General features: G+C 38.6%; 2 protein-coding genes across 4 annotated transcripts in view; one reads left to right on the top strand and one right to left on the bottom strand.

The window, feature by feature from the left end:
* Positions 1-19568, bottom strand: part of LOC107037888 (tight junction protein ZO-1) — a 63894-nt gene that overhangs the window by 36783 nt on the left and 7543 nt on the right. For all 3 annotated transcript variants that reach the window (XM_015256703.1, XM_015256695.1, XM_015256712.1), the window contains exon 3: positions 8005-8197. In XM_015256703.1, coding sequence (XP_015112189.1) covers positions 8005-8197 — 193 coding nt within the window. The remainder of the gene's footprint in view (positions 1-8004; positions 8198-19568) is intronic.
* LOC107037907 (facilitated trehalose transporter Tret1) lies at positions 10846-13549 on the top strand. The gene is made up of 2 exons (XM_015256735.2): positions 10846-11569; positions 11987-13549. The coding sequence occupies exons 1-2, from the start codon at positions 11386-11388 to the stop codon at positions 13336-13338; spliced, it is 1536 nt and encodes a 511-aa protein (XP_015112221.1). The 5' UTR covers positions 10846-11385; the 3' UTR covers positions 13339-13549.

The raw sequence follows: 19568 nt of genomic DNA on the forward strand, positions 1-19568 counted from the left end.
CCCCCCCCCCCCCAATTCAATGTCACTCTCGTAAAAATGACTAACCACCTGTCCCTGGAATTCCAGTTGTAAAAACGATAATTGTAAACAGTATTTTTCCATTAAAAACCTAAATAAATACCTTAAAAAATTACATAAAACGACCGAAAAATGTAAAAACGCTAATAAAAAAATTAACGTGAGCCTCTCCCTGCTCTCGCCCTAGGTTTTCATAATATGGAAAGTCACCAATGAACGACGTCCTGTTTCACCTATAAGTACGCCCGGAATCCGCTTTACCCACACCCATGACTGTTTAAATCTCTCGAAAGTCTCCGAAGGCCCTGTACCACAAACTTTCCTCGCAGATTATTTATCCGACGCGCGCGTGGAATGCAGCTTGCCTTATCGGGTCGCGCATACAGCCAGGAGTTCCCCGAGAAAATCTAACGTTACAAGTCGTGTCCAATTCCTCGCGAAAATTCTCCTCAATCCTAAACGACTGATCGTCCCCTTTTATTCCCCGTGAATTGTCCCCTGACCAATCGGCTTCATCATTACCTGATTGTCGACGTTTCCAACTGAATTGTGGGGTGGAGTGGGCCCCTGTGGTGACTGCTGCTGGCCCAATGGTGATCCAGAGTTACCACCACCACCACCACCACCACCACCGAGCCCAGTGATACTCTCATTCCTATCCATTTTCACCGATACAATCAACTTTAATTTCGTCTAATCCACTGGAATGCACATTCCAAGACACTCCCTGTCGTAATCCATCGATTATATCCAACAACGGTTATTCACAAGTTAATTGAGAAAATATAATAATTCCTCGGTGAATGGAATTCTACCCACGCCTGAGCAGTTGCATCGACTTTACGCACATCAGGTGCTAAACTCGTTCTCTCACCCGAGTTATTATAGGATCACAATTTCCACATGAGCGTTTTTCACATTTAAATCCACTTGCGATGGCACACGGTTGAGCACGTGGCTCGAACTGTACAAAATCTTGAAGATTCACTTGGTCCATGGAGGAAATTGAGGGAAGTGGGAGAATGAGGAGTCAGCAGTCTTCACCTGCTTTTATATACTCTTTTTTTTTCCTTGCCTGCAGGAGATTTCAGAATGTTTTCTGTGGCATTCCGAGGGATTTTTTCCACCTCAATCTCATCTACCTGTTGCACTCCCACTGGTCCATTGTGATTAATCCGGAATTTTGATGAATGGCGAGCAATTTATCGCGTCAGATTTTGACTGCAGGTGCTGTACACAGCGAGAGAAATTGGGGCTCTGATGTGGATGTCCTTCGTTGGGCCCTGGCCAAGCGACGATGGAGGAACGCGCACGACTGATGGGGGGAAACGAGGAACGCTGCGAGCTGAGGCAGAGAGAAATGTTGAAGGAGGGTAGAAAGGTAAGAGAGGTATAGTTGGGAGTGTGGAGGCTGTAGGCCTGCTGAGTGCCGACACACCGGTTCTTTGCCTGGGCATAAATACTGTACACACCAGGGCCCAATCTTTAGTTGGCGAGTCTGTGGCCAGAGGTCGTTACGTCGGGGCCCCAAGTCCCGAGCTTGAGGACACACACTAATACGTACGAGAGAGTTTGCAAGGTGGGCATGACACACCTAGAGGAGCTACGATATACCTTTTTTCACACTCCCCTCGGGGGATTTTTCCATTGGCACTGGCTTGGGATCCCCCATCTCCAGTTGAATCTGTTGTTTTTTGGGTCTGTTAGAACCGGCGGGAAGGGAGGGGGGGGGGGGGGAATTAATTAGAAAAAGGTGGAGGGGTGCAAGGGGCAGGGAGGAAATTAAAAATATCCGTGGATGGATTTAAAATGCGTAACTCTGGTAGTTTTAGAACTGGTGAGGACGGACAGGTAGCTCAGGTCCAGTTTCAGGCAAAAGGTGAATGCGAGGGCGTGGTTTAGCCCTTACCGGTCGGTGCCCTCTTCACATTCTCTGTTCACTGGGTTTTTTTTCTCATCGTGGGTTTTTTATTATTATGATTTTTATTTCTTGCTGCTGCTCATACGTGGCTGGGTACGCACGGCTTTACGATGAGTCCCGGAGGGACGGGGAATATTAATCAGGTGATTTGAGGCGATTGAATAGGTGAGTATTTGCGGACTGGGGGGAAATTTATTTGTGGCAAATCAATGGGATGAAGGAATGGGTGACATTTCTGGTTAGATTTTTGTATCACACGAATTTGGTTGGTAGTAATGTGGTAATAAAATGGAATGAATAGATGAGTGCATTTTTTCTCTCAGTGGGAATGTAAATCTTGAAGATCGAGAAATTTGGCATGAGGATTTTGAATTGAAAAAACCCGCACGAGGGAAAAAATCACACGAAATTTGAAAGTGTCAGGCGAAGAATAAATGTTCCTTTTTAAAACGCAATTTTTTATGGAGGAACAGTAGACTTTGGGAGTTATTGGTGAAGGGTAGAAGAAATGCGGATAAATTTGTCGCAATTATGCATTGATTTCTTCTGTCAATGCATGAAGATCGATTAAAATGACACGAAGTTTGAAAGTGTCAGGCGAAGAATAAACGCTCGTCTTTAAAATGGAATTTTTTTAATGAAGAAACAGTAGATTTTGGAAGTTGTTGGGGAAGAGTAGAAGAAATACAGATAAATTTTTCGCAATTATTCATTGATTTCTTTCGTCAATGCGTCGGATTTTAAATTTAAAAAATGCACATGAAGAAAAAAATGACACGAAATTTGAAAGTGTCAGGCGAAGAATAAATATTCCGTTTTAAAACGCAATTTTTTATGGAGGAATAGTAGACTTTGGAAGTTGTTGGCGAAGAATAGAAGAAATACGGATAAATTTTTCGCAATTATTGATTAATTTAAAAAACCCGACACGAAGAAAAATAATGACAAGAAATTTGAAAGTGTCAGACGAAGAATAAAAGATCGTCTTTAAAATGGAATTTTTTATGAAGAAACTGTAGACTTTGAGAGTTGTTGGTGAAGAGTAGAAGAAAAACGGATAAATTTTTCGCAATTATTCATTGATTTCTGCTGTCAATGCATGAAGATCGAAGTATAATTATAGAAGGCAATAAATACGCGGTGAATGTGCATTCCAATCTAGTTTAACAAAAAGAACATGCGATGTAGCATATAGGGTGGCTATCGGTACAGTGGCATTAGCATGCCATACATATTTCAGGACAGGTAATTGCCCGGTACGTTATTGCGGCAGAACAAATATCCACGTAATTAATAACCACTTGTCGGTGATTTTGACACGAATGGAAATTCGTTTGCTCATTGAACCTCAATGCCCCAAGGATTATATCTGTTCGTTCTACTCCAGAGGTACGAGGACCGTGCAAATGAATTTCATGGACGTTTCCTCCGGAAGTAGAGTGGCTTTTTACATTGCAAAGAAGTGCGCACACCTCAGGTGAAGAGGCTTAGTGTCAAGGTCAAGAGGAGTTGAACGGCTAAGGACAATGTGTGTTATGCTGTTGGTTGTGTACCCTCGAACGTGGGAAAGGTGGGGCATCCGGAAAGCACTGTGTGGCCATGGGAAAATGCAATTGTCATGTCGTTTGCACGAATGCATGCGGATTTATTACGACTGTATCAATCAAATCGCTGGGCTCGAGTGATATTTTGGGGCGTGCTGGAGTGAAACTTGATACTGGAGGATAAAGCTGGACGGATGGGGCTTTAAAATTACGTATCTTTTCCGTAATTCCGGAGAGAATTGTGGTTGTAGACAATTTTACGGAACTGTCACGTAATTTTTACTAGTGAGGCCGCCGAGACTAGACGAGAATTATTTTGGAAAGATCATCACGGTCTAAAAAAACATCGAAAGTTTAGGAATCGTCGTAATCTCGAAAGACATTGGATCGGTGCATCTCGTCACGAATTTGGAAGAATCCATCTAGTGTGAGTTTCAGTATTTTCTTTTTTTTTAATGTTTGTCTCGATATCTGTCTCGTCTTGAGATCCAGGCAAGATAAATCCTCCCGGAATTGTGACGAGATGCACCGATCCAATTCCAAAACTTTCGATGTTTTTCCAGGCTGTGATGATCTCTTCAAAATAATTCTCGACTAGTCTCGACGGCATCACTAATTTTTACCTAAAATCATGGAATTTTTCCAGAGCGTTCCGTAATTTTTACCTGAATCTCCTGCGAAAAATTACGATACTGTCACTTAAATTTTCTGAGTCGATTGCGTAATCGGTGAGCGAACTGTGAGTTCCGTAATTTTTACTGAACATTTCTCTCCGTGTATACTGGAGGATAAAGTTGGGCAGATGGAGCTTTATCAGTGTCAAATCATCAAAAATTTCCCCAACGTGTTAATATTAATTTATGAAAAATAAATAAATTGCGAGAAGAACCGACGTCGTGTGCTAGTGCAACCCCAAACAAGAAATCATCCCTCTGTGTGGTCATGGGAAAATGCAATTGTTATCGTTTACACAAATCGCTGGGTTCGAGTGATATTTTGGGGCGTGCTGGAGTGAAATTTAATACTGGAGGATAAACCTGGGAAGACGAGGCTTTATCATTGTCAAATCGTCAAAATTTTCCTCACCTTGTCACCATTAACCCACAACAAATGAATAAATTGCGCGAAAAACCAGCGTTACTCTCAAAAATAAAATATCAAACGCGAAAAATTGGAAGCAAAAATGGAATTTGATGTCTCCTACCCTATGTTTACCTCGATGACGTCGTGTGCTAGTTCTAGCACAACCCCAAACAAGAAATCATCCCTCTGTGTGATCATGGGAAAATGCAATATTGTTATCGTTTACACAAATCGCTGAGTTCGAGTGATATTTTGGGGCGTGTTGGAGCGAAATTTAATACTGGAGGATAAATCTGGGCGGACGAGGCTTTATCATTGTCAAATCGTCAAAATTTTCCTCACCTTGTCACCATTACCCCACAACAAATGAATAAATTGCACGAAAAACCGGCGTTACTCTCAAAAATAAAATATCAACCGCGAAAAATTGGAAGCAAAAATGGAATTTGATGTCTCCTACCCTATGTTTACGTCGATGACGTCGTGTGCTAGTGCTAGCAGCATCCCCAAACAAGAAATCATCCCTCGGCAGATGAGGTGGTCCAATATAAGTCCTCGATCGAGCTCTACGTCTCGTTGAACTGGCACGTGATTTCGCGGATGTAACACGCGTCTTATCACCACGAAAAAATTTACTGAATATCTTCATGACTCTCTCGATGATTGACCCGATGTAAACACCGATTGATCCCGGGGTATCGGGTTATGACGCGGCTGGAAAATTTGCACGCGTCCTCTTTCCACGGTGCTCATCAAAGCACTAAGGTAATACAACTCCGTAACGGCCTATGGGCACATGGGGCACTCGGGTATATCACAATCAGGCGCACGCTAACGTCAGTCATGGTGGTGGATTGCACTGGTGTCGAAGGGGGCGGTTCTCAGTGTTTTATCAGGCTATTGAATTTCACGGGGTGATTAGGCCAGATGACGAGGTCTTGATGTGCAATCACGGTTGAACACTTCCTCGTGCCGTTTAAACCGAAAATTATTTTGACTTTCTCACATTCCTGCAGTGGCGATTCATTTATTGAGGAGGAGGGTTTGCTAATTTTCAAAAAATTTTAGGGTTAAAATCAAGTCGAAGTAATTAAACGAATGGAATAAATGTCAAGTGAAATGAATATCAAGTGTCAAATGAAATAAAATGAAGTAGATGTAGTTGGCAGAAAAAAAATGGGGTGAATTCAAAATCAATAAATGAGCGCTTCTGCAGAACAAAAATGAACATTCCATTATGAATGTGAAGATAGGACTGACATACTTATTGATTCAGTCGACAAAGCGTTGTGAATGCTCTCGAAGAAGCTGACGGATATTATGCGGCTCAAAACGGATTAGAAGCCTTACAGATCAGCAGAGTTCAGACCCAATTTCTGTACGTAAACAAATCCATAATCCCTTTGTGTTATAGTAGGTTACGAACGGAGATTGATTTTCTATCATTCCCTAATTCGAATTGATTTCTAAGAAGCCTTAGGAGGATTCAATGTCAGCCCAGAGTTTTAAAAAATTTTGGCTGAAAAAATTCAGTACAAATTTCAAGGAATTTCGTTATTGAAAATTCACAATTTGTTGAAAAATGGATAACAAGTGTAGATTTCAGTTCAAGTATTCTGCGCTCCGAGTAAAGTGGACATAATATGACAAAAATAATCTCTTGAGTGGAGAACATCGCATGCATATTCATTGGTAGGTTTTAGACAAGAAGGAAAGGAGGATGATACTGAATGAAAAAATATTTTCATCACGCTGTGCGAAAAAGTAAGTTTTGAGGCACGCGAAAGGTGCCTAAAACGTCCCTTTTCCACACATTGTGATGAAAAATATCGTTCGATACTCGTGGGAAATAGTATCTTATGTCATAAGGCGATAAAAGTATTATTGCCTTCGGCTCGAATTATAAACCCACATTCGCCAGATAATGCTTTTATCGCCATGTGACATGCGATATTTTATGTCGTTGGGCCCGAAAACCGCGATCTAACCGAGCGAAACTTTTATTGGCCCCAATGACATAAAGTGTTTTTGGCTCGTGGGATTATATCACTCGCCTTCGGCGCGTACTATAAACCTCCCACGAGCCAAAAAACTCTTTTCCGCACTCGTAATGAAATATACTATTTTAACACTGTTGCTATGTTCACCTCGTGCCGAAAAGTGCCTTTTTATTTACTCGTAAACGAAAAGTCTTTCATCAAAAACGGCGCAACAAAACGGCGCAACTTTTGTTCTTCATGTGAGAGTCATGAAGATATTCAGTAAGTTTCATGAAGTCGTAACATCATTTTCAGAAAATATCGTATCAAAATAGACTATTTTTCAATCGATGCGTGTTAATGTGACTTAGAAATGATAAGGTTATGAAACCGATCGTCTCTTCGATCGGAAAACGATCGAAAACTTGTGAAATAATCGAAGAAAACGAGTTTTCTTTGAAAATTCAATAATTTTACCGAGAATAATAATGATTTTTGATTTTTTTAGTACGGTCGATGCATCTAAATCAGTAGCGAAGTGGTAAAGCTGTTCAAGTCGACTTATCTCTCCGTTGAGTGTTTGAGGAATATTTCCGAATCTAAGGGAGATAGCGAAATTTTAGTAATTACATTTGTTGTAGCTCTCAATCGACTCTACAAAAAAGTTCATAACAAAAATTTTGCCATCTCCCTTTCCGAGATATTCATTGAAAACTGGTCGATAGTCAAAATTGTCTTGTACCGTTTTACCACTTCGCTACTGAAATGTAATTCGATTTCGATTGGATTCTGAGCAAAATCGTTCCAGTCGTTTTCCTGTTATCCGGATGAAAATGTCAAAATTTTCGTTTTTTCTTTTTAACAATCCGAAAAATGGGAACTGGCCGCGAAGTTATTGGTTCGACCCCTAACGAGTCACCCGCAATAGGAGCGAGCGAAGCGAGCGAACAACGACCTATCGAATTATGAATTTTTCCAAACAATGTCGGTTCAAAGGACTCGCAGAGAGCTGCAGGTTTGTCGATAGCAAGGGGATACCTGAGTACCGACTGAGCTTCATTACCCGGGTGAAGAGAGCTATCTGCCTTAACAGCAGCCAAATGATACGTCATTATTCAAATGATAGCGCATTTGTGGATTCTTCGCTTGAATTTCCTCCCTCATTCCCACAATTGAACTTCTAGACGTTGAATGAACCTTTCAGATGGCCATTCAGTACCCATTACCATCATTTCCGATTGAACTATTGGGAATAGTTTTCATCGCAAATGATCCTCACACGTATCCCCTAGGTACCAAATAACCGGAATAACAAGTTCTCAGTATTATTTCCTGCAGAATGCTCTGTACGCGGTGCCTACGATACTGCGATCGTTCCGTGTGATAAAAAAAAATAATATATGTTTCCTACTCAGCGTCTTCATTATATTTTCACGATTATTTCAGTATTTGTACTTACGGGTTCATCGACCGGCTCGTCCAATACCTCGAGAATGGGTTCAGTTGTTGGTATCACGCCGTTTGGAAGGGCATTTGCCGGACGATAATTTGCTGGTGGCGGTGGTGGAGTTCCTGATGGATCCGGGGATATTGAACCGTTTCGTTGACTCTCGGGATAATTGCTCCAACGGCGTGGCTCAACCACTTCCGGGCTGAAAAGAACGATTTCATTGCCTTTAATTTCCGTAATAATTTCAACAGAATTAAATAGTATTTTATTTCAATAGGAGGGTGGGGCAAAATGGAGCAGCAGAAAACCGACTATTTGACGCAATTCAAGCAAAAAAAAATGTTTTTCTATCAACTTTTGTTCAACTTTTTTTTATTAATGGGAGTACTGATGAGAATAATAATTTTCTATTCGTCTTATAATTCATTGGATTATAATCCAATTGATTAGATTAGGGTGATTATACGAATTTTCTCAATAATTTTCCATTCGATTGGATGTAAAATTATTATTCTCATCAGTACTCCCAAGAATGAAAAAAAGTTAATAAGAGTTAATTTTAAAAAATTTGATAAAAACAATTTTTTCGCTTGAACTGCCTCAAACAGTCGTTTTTCGACTGTTCATTTTGCCCGACTCTCCCCTATAAACGCCGAAATAAACCGTCTGAACTATATTGTTAGTTTGAAATACAATTTGTTAACTAGAATAGAATACTTGATTTCCTTGATGCTACTGTTACCGTTTTACATCTGCACAAGCCAAAAAATATTTCCAATAACACTCCAGTAAATTGTTTTTATAACAATAATGTATAATAACTAATGATAATGTAACAGTATCACAATTTAAGTCATTGCTCAATTTCTAGTCTCTTAAAATTTTTTTCGCCATCGTTTCTCAACACTCTATCTTAGCTTTTATTCATAAAAAATAACGAGCGAATATTTTCTTCATTATATTACATTTTTTTCCCAATGCGATGTTAATTAATAATATTTGAAGCATATGATTCACCCCATCCTACTAAGAAAATTCAACTGCTTTAGAAACATTTTTTTCGTTAATTGTTTGTTTTATATTTGTAGTTGAATATCAAACTTATAATTTGATCCTCATTACCCCACCAATCAACCAATCTTTCCTTCAATTATTGATTGAATAAATCCAAAATTGATGTAATCGAAAGTCGAATGGCAATCGGTAATGGAGCTAGTACTGATTATAAAAGCCATCAAAATTCAATCTTCGTCATTAGTCGTTACTCCGGAGATGAGACATTATCAATGGAAAATTAATTATCTACAATATTTAATTTCAAGGTATTGACACTTATAGATCTGAGCTTTCACAATTCCCTAGAGATTTATCAGCAAAAAATTTTATCAGATAATTCATTGAAATCTGCAAACACAGCTCTGTGATAATCAATGGTGGCTTGCGGCATTCAAACAGCGATATCTCGAGTATCTCCTGCATTTTTTGCCCTCGGTATGAAGTCATAAAAACGAACTTCCAGAAAGAGATAATATTGGAGAACAATCACGCCGAAACGTGTGAAAAAAATGTATTGGATTCTATTGGAATTCTATTGGATTTCTGATGAATTTTCTATTATTTTTCTCTCAAATTCTATCAAATCACCAAATTTTCTATCAAATTCTATCGATTCTATCAAAAAATTCTGCAGCTTATCTGTCCGTTTTTTTTTTTTCAATTGAAATGTTCAGTGGAAAATATTCTGTGGAAAAATTTTATAGAATTTGATTTTTTAAAGAAATTTCTCGGCTCAAATTTTCTTTTTTTTTTCATTTGATTTTTAAATGAAAAGAGAAAAAAAATAGGGTGGAGAAAACTTAGAAAACGCACGTCGAGGAAATCCTACATAGTCCATACGCCAGGGGCATTTCTGTGTCCATTGAGATGTCCACAAGATTTTATCATCGGACTTTATGTTCATCAGGTCGCTAATTGTAGATATGACCACTCTTTTTGCGGAATCAAATGCCGTCTATTTATTTATAACAATGCAATTGTTCACAACACAGTATCGCACAAACGGTTAAAGTTAGGAGAATTTCATTCAGTTAGTATCTCATGAACTGTCAGAAATAGAGCCTAATCTTACATAACTCATAAAATACGGCACAAAATTCTGAATATTTTTGGAATAGCAAAAAAAAATTCAATACAGAGAAATAAAACAGTCTGTGGCATTGTTTTACACTAATTTCGATGTTATACAAATAATTCATTTGTACCAATGGAACCGCCCAGAAACTAATACGATTTTTAGTCGAATCAGTGATTCTGTCGAAGTTCACCAGAATTTTCTATCAAATTCGCAAGATTTTAGTCCAGCCGAGTCCTAAAAAGAAGAGTCAACACCCCCCCAGTGAAAAATGAACAATCATCCATAACACTGACACAAATAGTAAAGAATGAAATCGAGTTGATGCTGAATTAGAGAATTACGTGTTCTAATTTGCAATTATCTCATGAAAAATGAGACGAGAGATTATCACTTGAGGGTCATACTCTTAATTGAAAACGCGTGTCGCTCTCGTCTCAATTCTAAAACGACCGGATCAAGACATTAACTGTCAGAACAAATAATACAATGATGAATTAAATTTGGACTCAATTTTTCGCATCACGTGACAGAGACAAGTTCTTCCAGAATAGTGCCCCCAAGACAATCGCCTAGATCTCGTGATGTATAAGTAGGCGAGGAAGTGTCGCCAGGAGTCATTACGTATTTTTCAACGATGGTGTGAGAAACCATGTATGCACGTGTCTCACGACAAAATACTTTATCAGACGCGATTGGAGGGCTAATCGCCATTATTGAAGTGGGCCCCCCCCGATAGTGGTAGTCAAGAGAAGGAGTACTGGTTGTTAGGCCGAGGCACGATCATCATTGTCGTCAGACAGTCTGGATGACGATGTGCGAAGACCAACATTGAGGGGGACGTGGTATAAAGTCATTGTTGAGAGGCCGATTGCAAATTGCCCCGGGGTGATTGTCCCCTCGATCAATCCTCAATACATCGAGTGGTGGGAAAATGATGGATCATGTGATGAAATAGCAAAAAAAAAAAATAAGAACACAAGGATATTCCCATTCACTTCAACCCCCTCAAAGTTCGAGAGATGTTTCTTGCCAGTGTATTTCAAAGAGAAAAACGCCAATTCAGACGCTCACGAGCCAGATCGAACAGGGTAAACTCAAAAGTCAATTATATATAGAAGACAACTACAGCTCTTGCATCGGGTATAAATCTTCCAAGATAACGAAACCGTAAAGACGACAAAGACGGGGTAAGGGAATTTTAGCGGAGTGGTTTTGTGATCGTTTTGTTCAGTGTATCATTGAGTGAGTGACAGGATATGTCGCGTGAAGATACTGAAGACACTGGTAAATGTGAGTACACTATGGAAATGCAAATAGTGGAAACTAAAGAGCCGAAGGAAGCCAATTACAAAGAAAAGAATGGAGTTTTGGAGCCGATACTCAAGCCGGCAAGACTCAAGGAGGGCCAAAAAATTTTCCAATGTCTATCGACATTGATAGGTAAGCATCACTCAACTGATTACAACCACTGTATACTCATTACCGCACAAAATCCCCAGGATTAATGTCCCCCCCACTTAATTATTACAAGCACAACATGAGACTAAACTTCTCAAGATAATGATAAAGAAGTGGCAATTGAGTTGTGTCAAAAAGTCAAGGAAAAGAAGAGGATAAAAAATGATATTCACGGTCACTGAGAGTGATAAGTGCTCGATTCAATAATGAATCCGAGTTAATGCACCCATCGATCAAACAGCCAGTCTCTCCGGCAAATATACTCGCTTCATTCTGAATTTCTAAGAATTAAAAACAATGTAACACCACCACACGTATCATTGTGTATTAACCTGAATACCGATTGCATCTCCGTGGAAAATAGATCGATAACAGGTCTTATCGGCTTTCTGTTCACAGTTGGATTGATGGCAATGCAGAGCGGAATGACATTGAGCTGGACATCGCCTACGATACCTCACTTGGAGCTGAATACATCGTTTCTCGGTGGCCTTGATGGCACACAAGTGTCCTGGGTCAGTTCGCTGATGCCTCTGGGTGCCGTTGTGGGTGCACTACCAGCGGGAATGATAGCCGACAGCATCGGAAGAAAATCAGCATTAATGATAACAACAATTCCACTACTGCTGTCCTGGCTAATGATCATATTTCTACGTAGTTTAAACAGCTTGTATGCGGCCAGATTTATGGGAGGCATTGGATCTGGTGCAGTGTGTGTTCTAGTACCACTTTACATCGGCGAGGTGGCTGAACCCTCGATTCGTGGTGCCCTAGGATCATGCTTCGCACTGTTATTCTCCTCCGGTGTTGTTTTTATCTACATCGTTGGTGCCTACACCAGCTACATTATCCTCAATATCGCTTGCTGCGGTATGCTTGTACCCTTTCTACTCTCTTTTTACTTTCTCCCTGAGTCACCCATATGGCTTGTCCAAAATAATCGCATCAAAGAGGCAGAAAAATCACTCGGCATTTTGAGGGGTAGATTTTACGAGCCCAAATTGGAGATAACTGTACTCCAGGAGGAGGCTGATCGGGTCATGAGGAGTCGTGGTGGGTTTAGGGACTTAATTGGTACACGTGCTGGAAGAAAGGCCATTGGCACATGTCTCGGGCTCATGTGGTTTCAACAGATGTGTGGAATTGATGCTGTTCTATTCTACACTGTTAAAATCTTCCAGGAAGCCGAGAGCTCCATTGATCCGTTTTTAGCTACCATCATTATAGGACTTATTGAAGTGGTTATGGCAGCAGTTGTCGCTGTTACTATTGACAAATTTGGGAGGAAACCACTGCTGGTGTTGTCTGGCACTGCTATGACACTTTGCCTTGGTGTACTTGGGTATTATTTCAAGCTGCAGACTGATGGCTTTGATGTCAGGTCCATTGCTTGGCTGCCACTTACAAGTCTTGCTCTGTTTAATGTTGTTTTTAGTCTTGGTTTTGGATCGGTACCATTCGCTGTCATCAGTGAATTGTTCCCTCCTGAGACCAAGGGGGTCGCTATCAGTATGTCAATTATTGTCAATTGGACACTTGTATTTGTCGTCACGAAATTCTACCCACCGATGATCTATCTCATTGGACAAGCCAAGACCTTCTGGCTTTTTGCGTCCATGGCCTGTGCATCAGCTGTGTTTTCGTTTGTATTTGTTCCCGAGACTAAGGGAAAGACACTGCGGGAAATTCAGACGAAATTGTCCATCAAGAGGACTTCGATTAAAAAAGTTTCTGCCGTGGAAACTACTTGATGATCGCGGGGGGCTATTGTGATTTTACAGACTGATCCGTTAGACGATTTTTTCACGGAATTTATCGTAAAGAGTTTCTATCAATCTGAGATATTTATCCACCGGATTTATGTGTAATTAGATCTAATGTAGATTTAGAGTCTTTAATGTCAATGTTTGCAGTGCCATATCAATGTTCAAATAATAATAAATGAAGGAATATTTTCAATGATTTTTATTTTTAATTGCGTCGACTATTCAATTATTGTGTCTTCTATTTTGTGGTTTATATTCATTGAGTGATTTTTTCATAATCTAGAATTTTATGAGGTACCCAGTGTTGAATTTATTTTGTTCAAAGTCAACAGTAATGATAAAATATTTCAGCAGTGAAGTCCTCGATCGGTTTTAGTCGACATAGCTCCCGGTTGAGTTTTTGTTGAATAAATCGGAATTTACGAAAGACAGCGAAATTTTTGTAAGATCTTTTTCGACAGTCTTCACTTTTCTTTACAAAAAAGATTTTTAGAAAAATTTTGCTAACTCCATTAGAATTTGAGATATTCATCGAGAACTGGCGCTAGAATAGAATTGATTTACACCGTTTGACCATTTCACTACTGATTTTTGGTGACAATTTTGCGTGTAATTATTTCGCGTGACAAGTGGAAAAAGATGTATTGACCATTTTGAGATTTTTATATCAACGAAGTGGAAAAAGGTCGTATAAACCTAATCTAGGGAACACGAAATTTGGAGATTTCGGCTCTGCAGAATCACTTTGACCAAACTTTTCATAACAATTTTTTTTGGCCCATACGAGCTATTTCCACAAATATTTCTCCAATAATGGAAAAATGAAAAAAATATCTTTTCACTGTTTTCTCTTCATTTTTCTGATATTCGGTCGTACTATTAGAGAAATTTCTACTGAAGAAAAATTCGTGGGAAAAGGTCGTATGCGCCAAAAAAAAAAATTTTTTTTCTTCAAAAGTTGGATTAAAATGATTCTAAAGAGCTCAAATCGTCCAGATTTCATGTTCCCTAGATTAGGTTTATACGACCTTTTTCCATTTAGCACGCGGCATATTTGAATGAATGCACCTGCGAGTGCATTTTCATTTCTTCAGATATATCGATTCAATGGAAGAGACAACTGTCGAAAAAAATAACTCTACGATTGTTGTTTTGCTTTGAGCTCACCAGAGCGATGATGAAGCACCTCGTGGACGCGGCCGTTGCGGAGGTGTTCCAATACAATAAATCCCATTTATGGGAACAAAGTAGCCGAATTGGGCGGGAATCGGGAGGGTATTGTAATTTCCTGCCCCCTCGTGATAGCATCTCCGGGGTGTTGTGTACATAATTAACAATGATCCATGAGAATAATCACTTCATCGTTTCTGTGGGTATTTCAATTATGAAACTTGATCACTTCCGCGCACAAGATGGAATTCATGACCCCTTTCAGGTTCTTTATAAATAGCCCGGGGGGTGGTTTAATAGAACCCCTGATCCGCACAATTAATCACAATTATTAATTGCTCATTGAGTAATTACGAGACTATTAGAAGAGAGCATTGAAATGTTTGGGGTGGCTTTTTTTTCAAGTGGTACAGACGATTATTGAGCTAATGAATTATGGATGGAGTTGTTTTCTCCAGCAATCGCACCTCTCGCGGTCGCCACTCGCGTGCGACTCCTCGGCTTCTCAAAATAACGAGCAAACAGGCCGTCGCGACGCCCAACCAAACCGCACACTGCAGCTGAGAGGGAACACTACGTCGACGCATTAGATGTCTCTCTGGACTCTACATCAAGTTTGTAGTAATGAAGATCTCTCACCTGTTCTCAAATTTCAGGGCAAGGGAAAAATGTGGACGGCCGAATTTATCAGCTCACTTGGGTCATTTGTTCTGTTATATCTCGGTGCGACATTCCGCGGGATTTTTGGGGGAGAATTTGTGGGGCGCACGAGTGATTGATCGCTGGGAGAAATGCCCTTCAGTGACAACAACGAGAATAAACAATTGGAGGGCTCTTGAGAATGTGATAAGAAGATAAATAGGGAATTAGGAGTCATTTGAGGTAATCGTTGGGCTAGCACACTGAACTGGGCAGTCAAGTGTCATCCAGAGATTGCTTGTCATACGGATACATTGGGATAGGACAGAGCAACAGCCCTATTTCCTCATTACGGAGATTTAATGGACATTTCCAATTTTACTGGGAACAGTGCACTCGGAAATTGATACCGTAATGTTGATAATTTTTCGATGATATTTCCGGTAGGGGAGGGTGGGGTAAAATGGACACTTTAGACTTTTTTAAAATTATTCATAACTCAGCAACAAATTTATCAATTCAGTTCAGTTTAGGCTCATCACAAAGGGAAAGAATTGTTCTTTGCATTGAAAGAAAAATTATTGACTTTCATCAACATTTCAACCTCTATTAACATTTTTAAAAAAGTCAAAAGTGTCCGTTTTACCCCATCCTCCCTACATTTCTCGGATTTTCTTATCACATTATAATTTCATTGATCGTTTATTCATCGTTTATGGACGATTATTTATTAAAAATAGTAATTATGACGATTGATGTAAGTGACTTATCATTTTGAAGTTTTTACTTTCTGATATCTAATTTAAAACATCGCATCTTTACACTAATTTCAATAGAAATATTCGACTAATGATGTGTTCGATCATTTACTAAAGTTCTGAAATCATGTAAACTTGCATCCTATGTACTTTGTTTCAGAACTTTAGTAAACGACGGTTCACCGTAGCTACATGAGCGTAGGATTATTTACCTTAGAATTTCAAAGTTTTAAAAGATTCGAAATTTTATCGACAAGTTGGTTGAAGCTGTAAATTTCAGTTTAATTATTCCGAATAAATTAGCAGAAATCAGAAACGTTCAGGTAAATATATTCTGGAATTTTATGTTAATTGAAAATTATGTGTGATTTGATACTAAATATTCATGTTTCGTCTGAATTCTCGTGTTTCTGTTGCTGAATAATTCATAATTTTATGGGATTTTCAGTGACATTTGAAATCTCCTGATTTTTACGCCTGGATTTCGGTTTTTTGTAATAGTTCGGGGGAGAAAACATCGAGAATATTTTAAAAGTAAAAATTTCTGATGGCACAATAAAATAGTTTCCCATCACTTGCAATTTCCCGAGCAGTTTTACGATTTGGTACGCGCAGTAAAAGAGAATGGATCCTTCTCAAATGCCTGTCAAACTTGAGTCAGTTTACCGAAGCGAATAGGAAACAAAAATATCAGACTGTTCCACTCAATCTCAGGAAGTCCTAAAATTAGTGCGAAGACATGAACGCGCCTGCATGTACGTTCATAATGAACGCCCGCCCTTCATACGTCAAAGGTAAACTCCCGGGGCAAGTTTTTTCATGTGATGACACAAAACATTTTCCGGCGACCCGTTAAGAGGTTCACGACGCATCTCAACTTTCTTTCTGGAAAGAAAATTATACGTACCCTCGAGACTCAAACCTTTGAAAATTTTTTAATTTAATCAAACTTGAATCTTCAGTTAATTGAAAATTTGAGAATATATTTATGTGAATTTTCCTGATTTTATGGAATCATTGAAATAAAATTTACTGTTTCTGTTATTTTTCACACAGTGTGGATTTCTAATGACGGAATTTCTTGAAATTTTGATGGAAGTGTCACGTAATAAAAATTTCGAACTCTACCGGAAAGGTTCCGAAAACGTTATAAGATTCCCAATTTCGGGTGAAACTCGAGGAAATTTGAATAATTTCAAGTAGAATAAAATGAGAATTTTGCAAATTTCTTGAATTTTTCATCAGCTTCAAATTCAAGAATACATTTATTTAAATTTACAACATTTAGTGAATAATGGAACTGACATTTATAATTTTAAAAAATCAATGAAATATCAGATTTTTTAATGAAGACATTCTCTCAAATTTTATTAAAAATGTTACTTGTTAAAAAAATCTACGTTTGGACACAAAAAGTTTCTTTCTGGAACGAAACCATGCGTACTCTTGAGACTTAAACCTTTGAAAATTTTTTATTAATAATGAAACTTGAATCTTCAGTTAATAGAAAATTTATTTACCTGAATTTTCCTGATTTCATGGAATCATTGAAATAAAATTTACAGTTTCTGTTATTTTTCACACCGTGTGGATTTTTAATAACGGAATTCCTTGAAATTTTGATGGAACTGTCACGTAATAAAAATTTCTAACTGTACCGGAAATGTTCCGAAGACGTTATAAGATTCCCGATTTCGGGTGAAATTCCACGAAATTTCAATTTCAAGTAAAATAAAATGAGAATTTTGTCAATTTTGAGTTGATGAAAAATTCAAGAATACATTTATCTAAATTTACATTATTTACTGAATTATTTAACTGAAATTGATAATTTAACCATAGATTGGTCACCCTATGAGGTAAACCCCGTCCCACGTCATTTTTCTTTAATCACAATTGACTGGCTAACCGAAAAAATTCAAAAGAATGTGACTTCGCCAATTGAAGTGTCTAAAAAATTGCAATAGTTTTGAGTACAACATATTTCCCAAAATTCCTAAGGAAAACAAATTATTTTGGACAGCTGAGTTATTTTTCCCCTGTTAAATGAAATTGTCCATGACGCGACGTTGCCGGAAACTCGCCAAACGCGCCCGGGTAGTGTAGAGTAAATTCGGCAACACCAAACCCTAAATAACACGGCGGGGAATCCCCGCGGAGGTAACCAATCGCAGGGGCGCGTTTGGTGACCAGACTACGGTTAAAGAAATCAATGAAACATCAAATTTTTCCATGAAGAGATTTCCTGAAATGTCATTACAAATGGCACTTGTTAAAAATATAAAAGATAAACGTTTGAACACAAAAAGTTTGGACAATAAATTTCTTCTGCAAGCGACGAGACAAAAAATTTCCGGTGACCCGTTGAGCGGTTCACGACGCACCTCAACTTTCTTTCTGGAAACAGAACTATTCGTACCCTCGAGACAAAACTTTCACGATTCGATCGAAGTGGAACGTTTGAGTGTATCATTAAAACTTGATATAAAAGTCGGAATAAGTTTTGAGATTTAACTTGGAATAATCTAATTATAAAATGTTTGGAATTTTCAAGCGGTTGAGCTATCATTGCAATTTGTAGAAATTGTATGGAACAGTTGCTCGGAGTACCCACGAGGGAGCAACTGGCGAATCGAATAAATCAGGTCTAATTAGAGTGCTTAATTGGGAAGATTATCCTGGCAGGGGGCAGATGGTTTTGCACGAGCTTATCTAAATGATGCCGAACGTGTGTGTTCACGACATGGGGTGCCTATGAAATCCTGGATTTCCACGTCCCCCTGAATCCTTAATTTTTCCAGTCACTTCGGAGAGGATGAGTAGCGGTGGAGAACAGAGGTCTTGGGGAGATAGTCTATGGTAGATCCCGTGGCGGCGGTTTAGAGGTAGCATTATACACTCCAACGTGAGAACGGAAAAGGGTGGGATAAAGCATCAACCGCATCAGGCATTTTATCACGCGATCATAAAAACTAAATGTTAAAAACATCGTTCTATTCGTAGGTCTGTAAAAATGAATGAATCTCCTCTTTCACGATTGAATCCTGCAATTTTGAAAGAAGAAAAATAGAATTCAACAATATTTAATTCAAATATCATAGAAAATTCAATGGAATTTCTAATTTTTTAGCTGCAGAAGGACGGAGATTCCCTGAGTGAATTGAAATTTCAATTAATTTGAAAATTAGGGGATATATCCACATGAAATTTTTTTATTTCTATTAATTTTCATGGAATAATTAGTCCGATATTTACATTTTCCATCAATTTTGAATTTAAGGGAATTTAAATAGCTTTAATTAGAACAATCGAAAAATTCACGAATTACTCCATTTTTCTATTACCTCAAAATTCACTGGATAATTCAGTCAATAATTGAACAGACAATCAATGAAATCTGTGATTTTTCACACGGAGAGAAATATTCAATAAAAATGACATATCTTTTCCGTAATTCCGCAGTGAAATGTGGTTGTAGGAAATTTTACGGAACTGTCACGGAATTTTTCCAGAGCGTTCCGTAATTTTTATCTGAATCTCCTGTGAAAAATTAGGATACCGTCACTTAAATTTTCTGAGTCGATTCCGTAATCGGTGAGTGAACTGAGTTCCGTAATTTTTACTGAACATCTCTCTCCATTGCAATGA

This window comes from Diachasma alloeum, unplaced genomic scaffold (genome assembly GCF_001412515.2).
Source record: "Diachasma alloeum isolate Michigan unplaced genomic scaffold, Dall2.0 Dall_scaffold_00177, whole genome shotgun sequence".
NCBI lineage: Eukaryota > Metazoa > Arthropoda > Insecta > Hymenoptera > Braconidae > Diachasma > Diachasma alloeum.